General features: G+C 39.8%; 5 protein-coding genes across 5 annotated transcripts; all 5 read left to right on the forward strand.

The window, feature by feature from the left end:
• Window positions 1–362: 362 nt before the first annotated feature.
• LOC136940597 (odorant receptor 131-2-like) lies at window positions 363–1,915 on the forward strand. The gene is made up of 2 exons (XM_067232836.1): window positions 363–518; window positions 1,091–1,915. Exons 1-2 carry the CDS (start codon window positions 363–365, stop codon window positions 1,913–1,915), a joined length of 981 nt encoding a protein of 326 aa, XP_067088937.1.
• A 1,927-nt stretch (window positions 1,916–3,842) lies between these two features.
• Window positions 3,843–5,981, forward strand: LOC136940676 (odorant receptor 131-2-like). The gene is made up of 2 exons (XM_067232963.1): window positions 3,843–3,998; window positions 5,157–5,981. The coding sequence occupies exons 1-2, from the start codon at window positions 3,843–3,845 to the stop codon at window positions 5,979–5,981; spliced, it is 981 nt and encodes a 326-aa protein (XP_067089064.1).
• A 2,142-nt stretch (window positions 5,982–8,123) lies between these two features.
• Window positions 8,124–11,032, forward strand: LOC136940756 (odorant receptor 131-2-like). Its single transcript, XM_067233086.1, has 2 exons — window positions 8,124–8,279; window positions 10,208–11,032. Exons 1-2 carry the CDS (start codon window positions 8,124–8,126, stop codon window positions 11,030–11,032), a joined length of 981 nt encoding a protein of 326 aa, XP_067089187.1.
• Window positions 11,033–13,162: 2,130 nt separating this feature from the next.
• Window positions 13,163–16,068, forward strand: LOC136940840 (odorant receptor 131-2-like). Its single transcript, XM_067233200.1, has 2 exons — window positions 13,163–13,318; window positions 15,235–16,068. The coding sequence occupies exons 1-2, from the start codon at window positions 13,163–13,165 to the stop codon at window positions 16,066–16,068; spliced, it is 990 nt and encodes a 329-aa protein (XP_067089301.1).
• Window positions 16,069–17,755: 1,687 nt separating this feature from the next.
• Window positions 17,756–19,427, forward strand: LOC136940932 (odorant receptor 131-2-like). Its single transcript, XM_067233312.1, has 3 exons — window positions 17,756–17,869; window positions 18,377–18,769; window positions 18,951–19,427. The coding sequence occupies exons 1-3, from the start codon at window positions 17,756–17,758 to the stop codon at window positions 19,425–19,427; spliced, it is 984 nt and encodes a 327-aa protein (XP_067089413.1).
• Window positions 19,428–20,859: the final 1,432 nt, after the last annotated feature.

Raw genomic sequence — 20,859 nt, forward strand, 5'->3', positions numbered from 1 at the left:
TAAAATAAGAAAGGTTTTTGTTTCTGGACTTTCATACTCTTGAGGAACACTTTTTTCTGCACTGATCATCTTTCATGGAATCATGTTAGGAAATAAAGAACAGACTGTGATATAGGTGCTCATTCTTTATTGGTATATATTTTACAACATACAGTATATCAACAAACGGCACAGACACATACATCCGGTTTGACTATGTTAGGGCATGTTTATGGTTGTAGTCAGTATATAATACAATTGTGTAACTATTAATTGTGTGTGTTCATTGTTGAGGGAGAAGATTCAGCTTGGACAAATGTGCTCAAGAACAAAATGTTTCTCTTTACCTTTTTTCTGGCTATCTAGAAAATCAGATAAAAGAGATGAACTTCTCAGCAGGGGAAAGCAACTTTACTGTTGTCCTGATGGAGCGTGACACGTTTGAAACAGCCTTGACCAAGAACATCATCGTGGTGGCTCTCTGTCTCTCCATCAACTACATCAACAGCACGCTGGTCCACACCTTTACAAAACATCAGGTACAAATAGACACATCCTTTATTTCCCTTTCTCTAGCTTTTAGGCATCTTTACATATTTTTATAAAAAATGTATGTTAAGTGACTTAATATATTTTTTGTGACTTTTCCCAGTTGAGAAAATACAGCTGGTTTTAGTTACTAGTTTGCAATGTTACTAGTGAAACAAACCATTTGATGTTTCTTGGAGGAATACAACTGAACAGAACAACAGTAAAGAGCTTAAACATTTTATATGTGTACATTTAGTAGTAAGTAATGTAGGTTTTCAGATGTGACTGTTTCAGGGATAAGATTTGTTAATTTTTGTCCACGTATAAAGTAAACTGTATTTGAACAAATATCTACTATTAATTTCAATTTTCACAACTGTACATCTGTGTCATAATCAGCTTTTTATGTAATTTTGTAAATTTCTGATGTCTCTTCTGCACCCTACTCTGGAAAGTGGTGGCTATATAGAACTATTTGTTATAAAATAGGCGCAAGACTTTAAGGTTGAAAGTTCATATTTTTTCAGGTGGTTTTCCATAAATACAAATATATCCATAACGTGCTTATTTATCTCCGTAGGTGTTCAACACCAACCCTCGCTACATCCTGTTCATCCACCTGGTGGTTAACGACATGCTACAGCTGACCTTGGCATGCCTCCTCCATGTCCTCAGCTACATCGTGTATACCCTGAATGTGTCTTTCTGCTGCTTCCTATTGGTCACCGCAATCTTCACAACCTTCAACACACCTGTCAATCTGGCCACCATGGCAATCGAGCGCTACATCGCCGTCTGCATCCCGCTGCGCCACGCCCAGATCTGCACCGTCCGACGCACCTACATGGTCATCGGTCTGATGTGGGCAGTGAGTGCTATCCCTATCCTAAAAGAAGTCTTCACCCTCCTTGCTACTGAACCCTTCAGCTTCTTTAAAACCAGGATCTTCTGCTGGCGAGAGAATGTCTTCAAGAGTACGACCACGAGCGTGAATCAGTACATCCCCCATTACGTCTTCCTGGCACTGGTGTGGCTCTCTCTGCTTTACACCTACTTAAGCATCATGTTCGCCGCACGAGCCGCCAGCGCCGATGCCAGGAAGGCCAGAAACACCATCCTGTTGCATGGCCTGCAGCTCCTCCTGTGTATGATCTCCTATGTGCGCTCTGCACTGGAAGGAGGCCTGCTGTATTTCTTCCCAACCAAACTGCTGGAGATCAGATTTGCCTCTTACGTGATCGTGCAGATCATCCCACGCTTCGTCAGCCCCATCGTGTACGGGTTGAGGGACCAGACCTTCCGGAAGCATCTCAAGGGGTACCTGCTGTGCAGGGTGAATGCCAGCACCTACCCACATAATGACACTCTCTTTAAGATCAGTGGCAGAGAGAAAAGGCCTCTGTAAGTGAGAGGGTGCTTACTGCCGACCTGCAGAGGTCAGGGTTCAGTCACATTTTCTTTCAGTTCAGAAATCTTACAAGCAATTTTAGAAACAAAACATTTTTTATTTTAGTCACCATAGTTTGTATTTACAAATTGCAGCAAACTGATAAAAATGACCTTACCACTGTTCATCCTACACACAATACAAAATCATTCCCTGTCAGATGCTTTTAATGTTACCTGAGAATTTGCCTGGTTCTCAGCTTACAGTGCTTTGATCTAGTTAGACAAACCGAGTTTGAACCACGTTGTGTAACAATCACATATGTGCAACCAGTATATGAATGCCATCAGAATAGTTTTCAAGTGTCATTCTTTTGGTTTCATGTTGCTTTTAAAGACACAATAAAATATCTGCTCTCATTCTCTGAGGTCGTGGTGGTTGTAAATGTGATTACAGTAATTGAGGCAGGTAGTTAAGTACAGTAAACCATACAGAAAGTAAACCCATTAACTCACTTATTATTGAAGATAGTGTTAAATATAATCATGCAGATTGACAGTTATGTTATCTGCATAAGATGCATGAAATCCCTGATTGTTTGTATCCCAGTGTGAATATTTCTTGACCTTGGGGAAGGGTCCTCATTCTAGCCAATAAAATGCTGTTGTTTTTGCTCATAAATTAAGCCTAACATGGCTTCATTCTCAAATTTTACGATACACACTATCTCTCTTCCTGTCTCTTGCACTCAAAAAATAATCAATCCCAGGGCTCTAATCAAAATACATAAACTTAAGACTGAAAGAAAGGTTACCAGACCTTCACATTGTAGAACTTCACTGGAGGTGAGTACAGCCACACTATACAAGCTGCATCAAATGCAACTGCTTCATATACTGCAAATGCATAGCACTGTTAGCATTGTAAATTAATGTATTGTAAAATGTATACATTATAAACCATTTAAACAGACAAACCATTTAGTTACTATCTTCAAAGATAATCAAGTTAACATTCATGTAACAATACTACAAGTTTAAGGATTTACTGGCTATCCTTACCTTAACATGTTTTTATTTAACCACTGCTTGACTTGAGTTAGAATGGTCCGGAAGAGCATTATGGTACTTTTACTTTTAGATAAAAAGTGTTCCAGTTCCTTTTTGGGGCAAAAGAGCCGTCTGTTTTATTTCATAGTCTACATTAATGGAACAAGCCTTATTAACACATGCATTTTGATGAACGTAGCCTAATGTGCAATTTCTCCATTGATTCATTTATTTCATCCCGAGACAAGCATTGTATTTAACTCATGTCCTACAACAATGTTCTCAATTGCTAAAATAACTGGAATCTACTTGATTTACATCATAATCTAACAAGCTAAAGAGTTTGTTTTTTAAGGGCAAAAAAGGAAGTCCTTTTTCCATTGCTGTGACACACGCACTGCAAATACTAAACCCATTTCTTAGTTGAGCTGATACGAATCATTCCCACCACAGTAATGTGAACCTTTTCTGGTTTTGAAGTGATTTCCTGGTGTTTTATTTGTATTGTCTGATAGTACCTGGGATTTGTAAAGGTAAAATAAGAAAGGTTTTTGTTTCTGGACTTTCATACTCTTGAGAAACACTTTTTTCTGCACTGATCATCTTTCATGGAATCATGTTAGGAAAGAAAGAACAGACTGTGATATATCCACGTGTTTTTTATTGGTATATATTTTACAACATACAGTATATCAACAAACGGCACAGACACATACATCCGGTTTGACTATGTTAGGGCATGTTTATGGTTGTAGTCAGTATATAATACAATTGTGTAACTATTAATTGTGTGTGTTCATTGACGAGGAAAAAGATTCAGCTTGGACAAATGAGCTCAAGCACAAAATGTTTCTCTGTAGTTTTTTTCTGGGTATCTCGAAAATCAGGTAAAAGAGATGAACTTCTCAGCAGGGGAAAGCAACTTTACTGTTGTCCTGATGGAGCGTGACACATTTGAAACAGCCTTGACCAAGAACATCATCTTGGTGGCTCTCTGTATCTCCATCAACTACATCAACAGCATGCTGGTCCACACCTTTACAAAACATCAGGTACAAATAGATACATCCTTTATTTCCCTTTCCCCATCTTTTAGGCATTTTAACATATTTGTAAAAAGAAAATCATTTCTTTGTTATTTTTTGTCAATCTATTTTCTCCTGCCAGTTGAGAAAATACAGCTGGTTTAAATTGGTGCAATGTTACTAGTTCTGTGAATTTTGTATAATTTTTTTTAAGTTTCTTGAATGAACACGACTGAACAGAAAAACAGGAATTCACGCTGCTCATTATTCTTATTTTTATTTATATTTTATTTTATATTTAAATTGTTGTATTCTTAGATTGTTTAGTTCTTAGAAATAGTTAAACTTTTGTACTTTTACTTAATTTAAGATCTCTATATGTTTAGTGTTTTGCACTTCCCTGCCACAGTAAATTCTGTGTTTGTATAACATACATGGCGAATAAACCTGATTCTGATTCTGATATGTGTAAATTTAAGAACTGAAGAATAAAGTATAAGTACTATAGGTTTTCAGATGTGACTGTTTCAGGGATAAGATGTGTTAATTTTTGTCCACATATAAAGTAAACTGTACTCGAACTTATATCTATAGTTAATTTCCATTTTCACAACTGTACATCTGTGTCATCATCAGCTTTTGATGTAATTTTCCAAATTTCTGATGTCTCTTCTCCACCCTAATCTGGAAAGCAGTGGCTATAAAGAACTATCTGTTATTTCAGTCAAGACACTCACGTGATTGATTTCACCATTTATTCATACACATGACAAATGGTTTAACATTGGCGGAATGGATGTACATGGGGAAGCGCTCCCTGCCTTCACTGCAGCATGCATGACATGAGGCAGGGAGCAACAAGTTCAATCCCCCACGGGGAGAACCGACAGACCACATGGGGGAGAAGGGGACGGTGGTGGGTGGCAGCACCGCAGAACACAAGGGTAATCGAGGACGCATGTGCGTGCATGTGTGCAACTTTATAGCGCCGCCTATCAAGCTAAGCCTATGGGCTGAGAACACGGCGATGGGTGATATGGCGCGCATTGCCCGAGTTCCATGCCTGAACTAGCTCCGCCCATAGAAGAGCCACATTGTGACGACTTTAAGGTTGAAAGTTTCCTTTTTTCAGGTGGTATTCCATTAATACAAATAGATTCATAACGTGCTTACTTATCTTCGTAGGTGTTCAACACCAACCCTCGCTACATCCTGTTCATCCACCTGGTGGTTAACGACATGATACAGCTGACCTTGGCATGCCTCCTCCATGTCCTCAGCTACATCGTGTATACCCTGAATGTGTCCTTCTGCTGCTTGCTGTTGGTCATCACAATCTTCACAACCTTCAACACACCTGTCAATCTGGCCACCATGGCTATCGAGCGCTACATCGCCGTCTGCATCCCGCTGCGCCACGCCCAGATCTGCACCGTCCAACGCACCTACATCACCATTAGTCTGATCTGGGTCTTTACTGCCATCCCTATCCTACCAGATGTTTTCATCCTAGTTGCTACTGAACCCCTCAGCTTCTTCAGATCCAGGATTTTCTGCAGTCGAGAAGGCCTCTTCCAGTACCCGTCCATGATTGAGAGGAAGAATACCTCCCATTACGTCTTCCTGGCACTGGTGTGGCTCTCTCTGCTTTACACCTACTTAAGCATCATGTTCGCCGCGCGAGCCGCCAGCGCCGATGCCAGGAAGGCCAGAAACACCATCCTGTTGCATGGCCTGCAGCTCCTCCTGTGTATGATCTCCTATGTGCGCTCTGCACTGGAAGGAGGCCTGCTGTATTTCTTCCCAACCAAACTGCTGGAGATCAGATTCTTCTCTTACGTGATCCTGCAGATCATCCCACGCTTCGTCAGCCCCATCGTGTACGGGTTGAGGGACCAGACCTTCCGGAAGCATCTCAAGGGGTACCTGCTGTGCAGGGTGAATGCCAGCACCTACCCACATAATGACACTCTCTTTAAGATCAGTGGCAGAGAGAAAAGGCCTCTGTAAGTGAGAGGGTGCTTACTGCCGACCTGCAGAGGTGAGGGTTCAGTTAAAAAAAAATTCAGTTCAGAAATCTTACAAGCAATTATAGAAACAAAACTTTTTTTATTTTAGTCACCGTAGTTTGTATTTACAAATTTCAGCAACCTGATGAAACTTACCTGACCCCTTTTCAGCCCACACACAATACAAAATCATTCCCTGTAGGATGCCTTTAATGTTACCTGAGAATTTGCCTGGTTCTCAGCTTACAGTTCTTTGGTCTATTTAGACAAACCGAGTTTGAACTACGTTGTGTAACATTCACGTATGTGCAACCAGTATATGAATGCCATCAGAAAAATTATCAAGTGTGATTCTCTTGATTGTATGTTTTTTTTATTTTTTTTTATAATATTTGTGCTAATTTTCTGAGGTGGTGGTGGTGATAAATGTGATTAATTGAGGCAGGTCATTAAGTACAGTCAACCATACATAAAGTAAATGCATACAGATCAACTCACTTATTATTGAAGATAAAGTGTTAAATATAATCATGCAGATTGACAGTTATGTTATCTGCATAAGATGCATAAAATCCCTGATTGTTTGTATCCCAGTGTGAATATTTCTTGACCTTGGGGAAAGGTCGTCACTCTATCCAATAAAATGCTTTTGATTTTGCTCAAACAATAAGCCTAACATTTACATTTACATTTTAGTCATTTAGCAGACACTCTCATCCAGAGCAACTTACAGTAAGTACAGGGACATTCCCCCGAGGCAAGTGCCTTGCCCAAGGACACAACGTCATTTGGCACGGCCGGGAATCAAACTGGCAACCTTGAGATTACTAGCCCGATTCCCTAACCGCTCAGCCACCAGACTCCTATTTTCCTATCCCAACATGGCTTCATTCTCAAATATTATGATGCACACACTCTCTCTCTCTTGCACTCTCTCTCTCTTGCACTCAAAAAACAATCAATCCCAGGGCTCTAATCAAAATACATAAACTTAAGACTGAAAGGAAGGTTACCAGACCTTCACATTGTAGAACTTCACTGGAGGTGAGTGCAGCCACACTATACAAGCTGCATCACATGCAACTGTTTCCTATACTGCAAATGCCTAGCACTGTTAGCATTGTAAATTAATGTATTGTAAAATGTATACATTATAAACCATTTAAACAGACAAGTCATTGTTTTACTATCTTCAAAGATAATCAAATTAACATTAATTTAACAATACTACAAGTTTAAGGATTTACTGGCTATCCTTATCTTAACATGTTTTTATTTAACCACTGCTTGACTTGAGTTAGAATGGTCCGGAAGAGCATTCTGGTACTTTTAATTTTAGGTTAAAAGTATTCTGGTTCCTTTTTGGGGCAAAAGAAACGTCTGTTCTATTTGATCGGCTACTTTAATGAAACAAGCCTTATTAACACATGCATTTTGATGAACATAGCCTAATGTGCAATTTCTCCATTCCTGCATTTATTTAATCCCAAGACAAGCATTGCATTTAACCCATGTCCTACAACAATTTTCTCAACTGCTTAAATAACTAGAATCTACTTTATCTACATCATAATCTAACAAGCTAAAGAGTTTGTTTTTTAAGGGCACAAAAGGAAGTCTATTTTCCATTGCTGTGACACACACACTGCAAATACTAAACCCATTTCTTAGTTGAGCTGATACAAATCATTCCCATCACAGTAATGTGAACCTTTTCTGGTTTTGAAGGGATTTCTTGGTGTTTTATTTGTATAGCTGATTGTACTTGGAATTTGTATAGGGAAAAATAAGAAAGGCTTTTGTTTTTGGACTTTCATACTCTTGAGGAACACTTTTTCTGCACTGATCATCTTTCATGGAATCATGTTAGGAAAGAAAGAGCAGACTATGATATAGCTACACATTTTTTATTGGTATATATTTTACAACATACAGTATATCAACAAACGGCACAGACACATACATCAGGTTTGACTATGTTAGGGCATGTTTATGGTTGTAGTCAGTATATAATACAATTGTGTAACTATTAATTGTGTGTGTTCATTGTCGAGGAAAAAGATTCAGCTTGGACAAAGGTGCTCAAGCACAAAATGTTTCTCTCTACCTTTTTTCTGGCTATCTAGAAAATCAGGTAAAAGAGATGAACTTCTCAGCAGGGGAAAGCAACTTTACTGTTGTCCTGATGGAGCGTGACACGTTTGAAACAGCCTTGACCAAGAACATCATCGTGGTGGCTCTCTGTCTCTCCATCAACTACATCAACAGCACGCTGGTCCACACCTTTACAAAACATCAGGTACAAACAGATGCATCCTTTATTTCCATATCTCATCTTTTAGGCATCTTTACATATTTTTATAAAAAAATATATGTTAAGCGACTTAACATATTTTTTGTGACTTTTCCCAGTTGAGAAAATACAGCTGGTTTTAGTTACTAGTTTGCAATGTTACTAGTCAAATCAAATACAATTTATTTGTATAGCCCTTTTTACACGCAAGCATGTCACAGAGGGCTTCACATATGCCCATAGAACTGCCCCTCAACCAACCTAAACCCTCAGGGAAGACAAGGAAAAACTCCCAGAAAAACTCAACAGGAAAAAAAATGGAAGAAACCTTGGGAGGAGCAATTCAGAGAGGGATCCCCTCCTCCAGAGATGGTTGGTGAGAGAGAGGAGCAGAACACAGGCTAAACATAGTCGTGAAAAAAACATGTTTCTTTGAGGAATACAACTGAACAGAACAACAGGAAAGAGCTTAAACATTTTATATGTGTACATTTAGTAGTAAGTAGTGTAGGTTTTCAGATGTGACTGTTTCAGGGATAAGATGTATGAGGGGCCGTCTAGGACCTTGAAATGTCATTCATACATACTACTGAAACGCTCTGACATTCACTACTGAAACGCTCTGACATTCACTACTGAAACGCTCTGACATTCACTACTGAAACGCTCTGACATTCACTACTGAAACGCTCTGACATTCACTACTGAAACGCTCTGACATTCACTACTGAAACGCTCTGACATTCACTACTGAAACGCTCTGACATTCACTACTGAAACGCTCTGACATTCACTATTGAAACGCTCTCACGGTCACTATTGAAATTACTTGTATGAATACATGTGAAACGCTTGCACATCCTCATGTAAGAGCATACATTCATATAACTGACAAAAGTATACATACACATTTGAAACATTTATACAAATATATGTGAAACACTTTTACATGTAGTATCTAAACTTTTTATATCTTTGTAATCATATGCAAGAGTTATGAATGTATAAGTGTTCAACAATATATATATATATATATGCATTTTCATATGTGCGTGCATGAGTGTTTCAGATATAAAAAACTAATAGATACGTATAAATGTTTCACTTGTATGCATGTAAGCGTTTCATATGTATGTGTATATGACACAGAGGTATATATGTATGCGTGTGTGTTTCTCATATGTATGTGTAAGTGTTTCAGACAAGTATGTATAATGTTTTATATATGAGCGTGCATAGGTTTACAGAGTATGTATGTATGTGTGAGTGGTTCAGTAGTGAGTGTGAGAGCGTTTTAATAGTGAATGTAAGAGTGTTTCATTAGTATGTGTGAGAGTGTCTCAGTAGTGATTGTGAAAGTGTCTCAATAGTTATGTCCTAGACGGCCCCTCATAAAGATGTGTTAATTTTTGTCCACATAAAGTAAACTGTAATTGAACTAATATCTACAATTAATTTCAATTTTCACAACTGTACATCTGTGTCATCATCAGCTTTTGATGTAATTCTTTTAATTTCTGATGTTTCTTCTCCAGACTCCAGAACGAATTAAATGGGGGGGCATTTTTTTTTCACAAGGGGAGCACGCTTTTACAAAGCATGTATGAGAGTCAAAATAAGAGCAGACCTGCATATTCTGCAGGAAAGTGTAGCCATCTGATATTTAATTTATAGCCAATGCCAGTATTTCTTATTTATACTTAAAAAAAAAATTTTTTTGAGGGGGCATAGCATTCCATTTGGGGGGGGCCTTGCCGCCCAATGCCCCCCCTTGGAGCCGACCCTGCCCTTCTCCAACCTACTCTGGAAAGCAGTGGATATATTGAACAATTTGTTACAAAATAGGCACATTGTGAAGACTTGAAAGTTCCCCTTTTTCAGGTGGTTTTCCTTTAATGCAAATAGATCCATAACGTGCTTATTTATCTTCGTAGGTGTTCAACACCAACCCTCGCTACATCCTGTTCATCCACCTGGTGGTTAACGACATGCTACAGCTGACCTTGGCATGCCTCCTCTATGTCCTCAGCTACATCGTGCATACCCTGAATGTGTCCTTCTGCTGCTTGCTGTTGGTCTTCACAATCTTCACAACCTTCAACACGCCTGTCAATCTGGCCATCATGGCTATCGAGCGCTACATCGCCGTCTGCATCCCACTGCGCCACGCCCAGATCTGCACCGTCCGACGCACCTACATCACCATTAGTCTGATCTGGGTCTTGACTACCATACCTATCCTACCAGATGTTTTCATCCTCCTCGCTACTGAACCCCTCAGCTTCTTCAGCTCCAGGATCTTCTGCAATCGAGAAGGCCTCTTCCGGTACCCGTCCATGATTGAGAGGAATTATATCTCCTTTTACGTCTTCCTGTCACTGATATGGCTCTCTCTGCTTTACACCTACTTAAGCATCATGTTCGCCGCGCGAGCCGCCAGCGCCGATGCCAGGAAGGCCAGAAACACCATCCTGTTGCATGGCCTGCAGCTCCTCCTGTGTATGACCTCCTATGTGCGCTCTGCACTGGAAGGAGTCCTGCTCTATCTCTTCCCAACCAAACTGCTGGAGATCAGATTCTTCTCTTACGTGATCGTGCAGATCATCCCACGCTTCGTCAGCCCCATCGTGTACGGGTTGAGGGACCAGACCTTCCGGAAGCATCTCAAGGGGTACCTGCTGTGCAGGGTGAATGCCAGCACCTACCCACATAATGACACTCTCTTTAAGATCAGTGGCAGAGAGAAAAGGCCTCTGTAAGTGAGAGGGTGCTTACTGCCGACCTGCAGAGGTCAGGGTTCAGTCACATTTTCTTTCAGTTCAGAAATCTTACAAGCAATTTTAGAAACAAAACATTTTTTATTTTAGTCACCATAGTTTGTATTTACAAATTGCAGCAACCTGATGAAACTTACCTGACCCCTTTTCAGCCCACACAAAATACAAAATCATTCCCTGTAGGATGCCTTTAATGTTACCTGAGAATTTGCCTGGTTCTCAGCTTACAGTTCTTTGGTCTATTTAGACAAACCGAGTTTGAACTACGTTGTGTAACATTCACGTATGTGCAACCAGTATATGAATGCCATCAGAAAAATTCTCAAGTGTGATTCTCTTGATTGTATGTTTTTTTTATTTATTTTTTTATAATATTTTTGCTAATTTTCTGAGGTGGTGGTGGTGATAAATGTGATTAATTGAGGCAGGTCATTAAGTACAGTCAACCATACATAAAGTAAATGCATACAGATCAACTCACTTATTATTGAAGATAAAGTGTTAAATATAATCATGCAGATTGACAGTTATGTTATCTGCATAAGATGCATAAAATCCCTGATTGTTTGTATCCCAGTGTGAATATTTCTTGACCTTGGGGAAAGGTCGTCACTCTATCCAATAAAATGCTTTTGATTTTGCTCAAACAATAAGCCTAACATTTACATTTACATTTTAGTCATTTAGCAGACACTCTCATCCAGAGCAACTTACAGTAAGTACAGGGACATTCTCCCGAGGCAAGTAGGATGAAGTGCCTTGCCCAAGGACACAACGTCATTTGACACGGCCGGGAATCAAACTGGCAACCTTGAGATTACTAGCCCGACTCCTATTTTCCTATCCCAACATGGCTTCATTCTCAAATATTATGATGCACACACTCTTTCTCTCTTGCACTCTCTCTCTCTTGCACTAAAAAAACAATCAATCCCAGGGCTCTAATCAAAATACATAAACTTAAGACTGAAAGAAAGGTTACCAGATCTTCGCATTGTAGAACTTCACTGGAGGTGAGTGCAGCCACACTATACAAGCTGCATCACATGCAACTGCTTCCTATACTGCAAATGCCTAGCACTGTTAGCATTGTAAATTAATGTATTGTAAAATGTATACATTATAAACCATTTAAACAGACAAGTCATTGTTTTACTATCTTCAAAGATAATCAAATTAACATTAATTTAACAATACTACAAGTTTAAGGATTTACTGGCTATCCTTATCTTAACATGTTTTTATTTAACCACTGCTTGACTTGAGTTAGAATGGTCCGGAAGAGCATTCTGGTACTTTTAATTTTAGGTTAAAAGTATTCTGGTTCCTTTTTGGGGCAAAAGAAACGTCTGTTCTATTTGATCGGCTACTTTAATGAAACAAGCCTTATTAACACATGCATTTTGATGAACATAGCCTAATGTGCAATTTCTCCATTCCTGCATTTATTTAATCCCAAGACAAGCATTGCATTTAACCCATGTCCTACAACAATTTTCTAAACTGCTTAAATAACTAGAATCTACTTTATCTACATCATAATCTAACAAGCTAAAGAGTTTGTTTTTTAAGGGCACAAAAGGAAGTCTATTTTCCATTGCTGTGACACACGCACTGCAAATACTAAACCCATTTCTTAGTTGAGCTGATACAAATCATTCCCATCACAGTAATGTGAACCTTTTCTGGTTTTGAAGGGATTTCTTGGTGTTTTATTTGTATAGCTGATTGTACTTGGAATTTGTATAGGGAAAAATAAGAAAGGCTTTTGTTTTTGGACTTTCATACTCTTGAGGAACACTTTTTCTGCACTGATCATCTTTCATGGAATCATGTTAGGAAAGAAAGAGCAGACTATGATATAGCTACACATTTTTTATTGGTATATATTTTACAACATACAGTATATCAACAAACGGCACAGACACATACATCAGGTTTGACTATGTTAGGGCATGTTTATGGTTGTAGTCAGTATATAATACAGTTGTGTAACTATTAATTGTGTGTGTTCATTGTCGAGGAAAAAGATTCAGCTTGGACAAAGGTGCTCAAGCACAAAATGTTTCTCTCTACCTTTTTTCTGGCTATCTAGAAAATCAGGTAAAAGAGATGAACTTCTCAGCAGGGGAAAGCAACTTTACTGTTGTCCTGATGGAGCGTGACACGTTTGAAACAGCCTTGACCAAGAACATCATCGTGGTGGCTCTCTGTCTCTCCATCAACTACATCAACAGCACGCTGGTCCACACCTTTACAAAACATCAGGTACAAACAGATGCATCCTTTATTTCCATATCTCATCTTTTAGGCATCTTTACATATTTTTATAAAAAAATATATGTTAAGCGACTTAACATATTTTTTGTGACTTTTCCCAGTTGAGAAAATACAGCTGGTTTTAGTTACTAGTTTGCAATGTTACTAGTCAAATCAAATACAATTTATTTGTATAGCCCTTTTTACACGCAAGCATGTCACAGAGGGCTTCACATATGCCCATAGAACTGCCCCTCAACCAACCTAAACCCTCAGGGAAGACAAGGAAAAACTCCCAGAAAAACTCAACAGGAAAAAAAATGGAAGAAACCTTGGGAGGAGCAATTCAGTGAGGGATCCCCTCCTCCAGAGATGGTTGGTGAGAGAGAGGAGCAGAACACAGGCTAAACATAGTCGTGAAAAAAACATGTTTCTTTGAGGAATACAACTGAACAGAACAACAGGAAAGAGTTTAAACATTTTATATGTGTACATTTAGTAGTAAGTAGTGTAGGTTTTCAGATGTGACTGTTTCAGGGATAAGGGGCCGTCTAGGACCTTGAAATGTCATTCATACATACTACTGAAACGCTCTGACATTCACTACTGAAACGCTCTGACATTCACTACTGAAACGCTCTGACATTCACTACTGAAACGCTCTGACATTCACTACTGAAACGCTCTCACGGTTACTATTGAAACGCTCTCACGGTCACTATTGAAACGCTCTCACGGTCACTATTGAAACGTTCTCACGGTCACTATTGAAACGCTCTCACGGTCACTATTGAAACGCTCTCACGGTCACTATTGAAATTACTTGTATGAATACATGTGAAACGCTTGCACATCCTCATGTAAGAGCATACATTCATATAACTGACAAAAAGTATACATACACATTTGAAACATTTATACAAATATATGTGAAACACTTTTACATGTAGTATCTAAACTTTTTATATCTTTGTAATCATATGCAAGAGTTATGAATGTATAAGTGTTCAACAATATATATATATATGCATTTTCATATGTGCGTGCATGAGTGTTTCAGATATAAACACTAATAGATACGTATAAATGTTTCACTTGTATGCATGTAAGCGTTTCATATGTATGTGTATATGACACAGAGGTATATATGTATGCGTGTGTGTTTCTCATATGTATGTGTAAGTGTTTCAGACAAGTATGTATAATGTTTTATATATGAGCGTGCATAGGTTTACAGAGTATGTATGTATGTGTGAGTGGTTCAGTAGTGAGTGTGAGAGCGTTTTAATAGTGAATGTAAGAGTGTTTCATTAGTATGTGTGAGAGTGTCTCAGTAGTGAGTGTGAGAGTGTCTCAATAGTTATGTCCTAGACGGCCCCTCATAAAGATGTGTTAATTTTTGTCCACATAAAGTAAACTGTAATTGAACTAATATCTACAATTAATTTCAATTTTCACAACTGTACATCTGTGTCATCATCAGCTTTTGATGTAATTCTTTTAATTTCTGATGTTTCTTCTCCAGACTCCAGAACGAATTAAATGGGGGGGCATTTTTTTTTCACAAGGGGAGCACGCTTTTACAAAGCATGTATGAGAGTCAAAATAAGAGCAGACCTGCATATTCTGCAGGAAAGTGTAGCCATCTTGATATTTAATTTATAGCCAATGCCAGTATTTCTTATTTATACTTAAAAAAAATATTTTTTTGAGGGGGCATAGCATTCCATTTGGGGGGGGCCTTGCCGCCCAATGCCCCCCCTTGGAGCCGACCCTGCCCTTCTCCAACCTACTCTGGAAAGCAGTGGATATATTGAACAATTTGTTTTAAAATAGGCACATTGTGAAGACTTGAAAGTTCCCTTTTTTCAGGTGGTTTTCCTTTAATGCAAATAGATCCATAACGTGCTTATTTATCTTTGTAGGTGTTCAACACCAACCCTCGCTACATCCTGTTCATCCACCTGGTGGTTAACGACATGCTACAGCTGACCTTGGCATGCCTCCTCCATGTCCTCAGCTACATCGTGTATACCCTGAATGTGTCCTTCTGCTGCTTGCTGTTGGTCTTCTTGATCTTCACAACCTTCAACACACCTGTCAATCTGGCCACCATGGCAATCGAGCGCTACATCGCCGTCTGCCTCCCGCTGCGCCACGCCCAGATCTGCACCGTCCGACGCACCTACATGGTCATCGGTCTGATGTGGGCAGTGAGTGCTATCCCTATCCTAAAAGAAGTCTTCACCCTCCTTGCTACTGAACCCTTCAGCTTCTTTAAAACCAGGATCTTCTGCTGGCGAGAGAATGTCTTCAAGAGTACGACCACGAGCGTGAATCAGTACATCCCCCATTACGTCTTCCTGGCACTGGTGTGGCTCTCTCTGCTTTACACCTACTTAAGCATCATGTTCGCCGCACGAGCCGCCAGTGGCGATGCCAGGAAGGCCAGAAACACCATCCTGTTGCATGGCCTGCAGCTCCTCCTGTGTATGATCTCCTATGTGCGCTCTGCACTGGAAGGAGGCCTGCTCTATCTCTTCCCAACCAAACTGCTGGAGATCAGATTCTTCTCTTACGTAATCGTGCAGATCATCCCACGCTTCGTCAGCCCCATCGTGTACGGGTTGAGGGACCAGACCTTCCGGAAGCATCTCAAGGGGTACCTGCTGTGCAGGGTGAATGCCAGAACCTACCCACAGAATGGCACTCTCTGTAACATCAGTGGCAAGAGAACTCGGTTAGCAAGAAGGGACTGACTGCTGACGTGTTCACCTGCATAGGTCAATGGTCAAAACATGGCAATCTTTTTCAATATGTATATAAAAGTATATATAATTTATACATTACAATAAATAAACAATGTTAGGTTGTTATTGATCTGTGTTTTGGATGTAGTCTTTGAATCAAATGAACAGAAACTTACCACAAAAGAGTAATTTCCTTTGTTCCCACCCTCCACCCCCCCCCCCCCCCCCCCCATCCTCACCACCAGATTTTATTTATTGTAAAGTAACTGGTTTTCTGTGTACTGTAGGAGCAACACAGCTTAATCAGTTATTTGATCAATTTACACAATTTATTTTGATTTCCTACTGTTTCCTACTGCCTTCTACTGTTTCAATAAATGTGGAGATTATAAAAGTAGTCTGTTGGGATTGGTGATGTTTTTTAACAAGGCTTAACACATCAGCCCACAATAAAAAAAAATGTTGCATTGTATTTTATTCATTTAGACGATGCTCTTATACAAAGCGATGTACCAGTGCATGAAAGAAGCACAGCAGAATATCATGAATTAGAAGGGCATAGCTCTAACATTATTTTGGTGGTCAGAGTCAAGGAATGGACTGTGTTTACTGACCACATCGCAAAGTAACCACATAAATACCTGATCTTCCTCATATTACAGTCATCATCCATATTAAATATCTGTAATAAAGATGATCTGCTGTGTATCTTTTTCTCTGTCCTCCTGCCATATTCACAGTCATCACAACATCATCATCATTATCACTCCCCCAGCTCTCTATCACCTGATAATGACGACAGCTCCTTGTAGGCTACATCACAAAAGGTGTTGAACAAGGCTTGTAATTCGTCAGTCCCACAGGCTTGTGCTTGGAAAGTAACTAGCACTGGCTGAGGTGAGGGGTAGAGACTAAACTTGTTGACAGGTAAGCAAAAGGGCTGTTCTGTTTGCCATACGGCAGACCTGACTTAGACTCTGGGCAGGGCAGGGCAAACCTGGGAGACTGGATTGGGGAGACTTGCTGTAATAGATACTTTCTGGAGAGGAATAGACTGAGAGGTGATGCATTGATTCACACGACTACTTTGTGACATTGTGTGAAAAGGTGAGACAGTTAAATCTGTACTGGAAGGTCACTCACTAACGACAGTATACAGTTTCATTGAGAGGGCTGAGAGAGAGCTGGGCACACAGACATATCATTCTTTCATGATGAATGTTAATACCTCTGCACACCTTATGTATGTTCAGCTGAAACAGTTCAGTATTTGACCTCAGCATGTACTGAACGCTGTTATTTGTTTGTTTTTTGCCCAAGGCAGAAAAATTTTAGGGAGAAACTTAAGATGATAGTCTGATAATAACTTGAACATGCAAACATTCTGACTGGTGAACTCCCAACATATCAAGTGATTGATTGTGTTTGTTTGAACGCAGGTAGAACAGCGGATGCACTGTCAGCTCAGGATCTCCTCTTACAGGTGTCGTACATTTTATGAGATTTTCCAGTGATTCAAGGTCTCAAATAGATTTTGTAGACCTTTTTACAGTCAGTCTTGAAAGTGGTTGTTTATTCAAACAAGTACATTACTCTCTCTCTTTGTCTCTCCATCTTGTCTCTCCTCAGCTGAGGGGACTGCAGCATGAACTCATCTGTCGGGTTACTAAACAACATGACCTATCCCTCCGAGCTGATGGTCAGAGATACATTCACCTCAGCCTTCATCAAGAACCTGATCGTGGTTGTGATCTGGTTCATTCTCAGCTACATCAACGGAGCAGTGGTGGCTACTTTCTCCAGACACAGGGTCTGTATCCTGCTTGTTGTATCTGTACTACATGTGCATTACGATGTACATATTACTATACACATTGTATTTTTATTCCATTTATTAGCCATGGTTTATTATAATTTCATATTTTGCTACGTGATATGCGACAGATATGTAAGTGTAAAATTCCTGACCCATTTTCCTCTTTCATCTCTGTATTTTCTCTTTGTCTTCTTCCTGTCTTCTTCTTCTTCTTTATCAGTTGTTCTACGATGACCTGAACAAATATTGATTCTTTTAACTGTTTGATGAAAGATAATCAATTTTCATGTTAACTGTGAGTTAAGTTAGTAATTTTTCCACAATGTTGCCTTTCAAACTAGTAAAGCAACTTCACTGATCAACTTTCCATGCAGAGTTCAGGGCTCATTGAATTTACTTAATAACTTGGTGGTGAAAAATTACTGACCTCACTTACAGTCAGTCAATTAGTCTCTCTCTCTCTCATCTCTCTTTTCTCTCTCTCTCCTCCTCCTCTCTCAGGTGTTCTATGAGGACCCTCGTTATATCTTGTTCATCCACATGGTGATCAACGATGGCATCCAGCTGGCCATCACCACCACCCTCTTCCTGCTGAGCTACATCCTGTACACCATCAACGTCTCCTTCTGCTGTTTCTTCATCCTCCTCGCCGTCTTCACCACACGCAACACGCCAGTCAACTTGGCCAGCATGGCCATTGAGCGCTACATCGCCATCTGCATCCCCCTTCGCCACGCCGAGATTTGCACCGTGCATCGCACCTACATCCTGATTGGCCTGATATGGTTCATAAGCGTGGCTCCGGACATCACAGATCTATTTGTCACCCTGGCAACCGAGTCACTCAGCTTCTTTCACACGTCCGTGTTCTGCTTGCGTCACAACGTCTTCAAGGTAGAAAAATGGCCACGGTTGTTGTTTAAAATCCCGGTCACACAAAATGGTGGTGGGATTCACATGGGGTTGTGTTGGAAGGATGTTCAGAGCAGAGCAAAAATCTTCTACAATTTTGAGCAAACTCTATGTAGAGAAAATCCAAAACATAATTTTGTCCTCTCCTCTCCTCCTTCTCCAGGACCCTATCCTGGCATATAAGCGCCAGGTCTTTGACATCCTGTACTTCTCATTTGTGTTCCTGACCCTGGTCTACACCTACCTGAGAGTGCTGTTTGCTGCCAGGGCCCTGTCCACAGAGAGGACGTCAGCGGAGCGGGCCAGGAACACCATCCTGCTGCACGGGGCCCAGCTCCTCATGTGCATGCTCTCATACATCTCCCCCAGCGTGGAGATTGTCCTGCGCTTCCTCTTCCCCCGAAACGTCTCGGAGATCCGCTTCGCCAACTACATCATCGTATACATCCTGCCCCGCTTCCTCAGCCCAATCATCTATGGCGTCCGCGACCAGAAGTTCAGGAAATACCTGCGGAGGTATTTTGTGAGTGACTGGTGCAGCGCCCAATCACAGAGGGTGAAGCCTGGTGCAGAAACGGAAAGGAAGGAGGGTCCTGGCAGCAGTAGAGCTGTTCCTGACATACCAGATAACAGAATGTGAACTGTGACAATAATATTGAATTATTAAATGTACTGTATTAAAGCATTTCACTATCCAGAAGTTTAAACCGATTCATTAGTCTTATGTTAGCCTTTTGTATGAAAATTTTATGGGATACTTTTTCAATTAGCTAATGTACTGTATGGGCCACACACACAAACAATAATCATTGGAAATGTGTTTTAAATTAGGTTGACTTAACTATGTGGAAATCCTTTACAAATTAAAAAAATCAAAAATCCTTGTTATTGCTTTTAAAGTAGTTGATCATCGAAACACACATTCTCTTCACTGAGCAACAGCAAAAGGACATCAAAGTCCCTAGAACATGGATCTGTAAAATGAAAACACATGAACACATAAACACAACATGGCAAACCTGGGCTACATGCTCTCCTATTGGTGGAGGCCTCATACCCCCTGACACTCATTAATCTGAGTCCTGTGACATCACAGCAAACTGATCAATCATTCACACAGTCCCAGCAGCTTTAAAAGGCAGCAGCCAATCTGCCTTGCGTGGTCTTTGGTAGTGACACACCAGGTACATGTAGTCAGGTCATAGTGTACATGTTTAATAGCATCATACTATGTAATGTATTTTAATGTCAGTGTACAAGAGGTTTTAGTGCTGCTGCTGGATTGTCGGGTAAGGTGGACAGAAAAAACAGTGTGTCACAAATCTGGTGAAATATGTGATAAATAAATACATCTAAACTAAGACATTTTATAATGTATGCAGATTGTATTCTTATTTTTACTTCTAATGTACATGGCTGCACACATACATGTACTGTCATTTTGTATGTGTAACATGAGTTTTAAATGTTACAACCTGAAAAAAGGCCTACATTTGTGTTTTAAAATAGTGGGAGATTTATATTTTGAAAGTGATTACAAAATATATATATAATAAATGTCTTGCAGGTAACATCTTGGGAAGTCACACACTTGTTTCAGAAGATGGCCACTTGAATTCAACAAGGGAGGAAATACGATTATTTTCTTTCATTCTAAGTGAGTGGATTATTGCTTCTCTCTTCCTCTTCCAAAGCTTTTCAGTTAGGTTGAATTTACCTACATTGGATTTTAAGAAGTTACAAATATGTATACAATATATACAAACTGTAAAAACTGTATATACAGCTCTGGAAAAAATGTAGAGAACACTGCACCTTTTTCTTTCATTTTTTAAAAGGTTAAGAAGGACAATTTTGAGTAAAGAACAGAAGGGTCAAATTTGCAGTGGCCTCTTATAAATGTTACCCTTCTGTTCCGCACTCAAAATTGTGCTTCTCAACTTTTTTTTTTTTATGAAAGAAAAAGGTGCAGTGTCTCTACATTTTTTCAAGAGCCGTGATTTATAAGGGAAGGATTCGAACCCTTGTTTCTCTCCTTAACTGTTAAATTGGTGTCTAAGTGTCCATTCATT

This window comes from Osmerus mordax, chromosome 1, assembly GCF_038355195.1.
Source record: "Osmerus mordax isolate fOsmMor3 chromosome 1, fOsmMor3.pri, whole genome shotgun sequence".
NCBI classification, from domain to species: Eukaryota; Metazoa; Chordata; class Actinopteri; order Osmeriformes; family Osmeridae; genus Osmerus; species Osmerus mordax.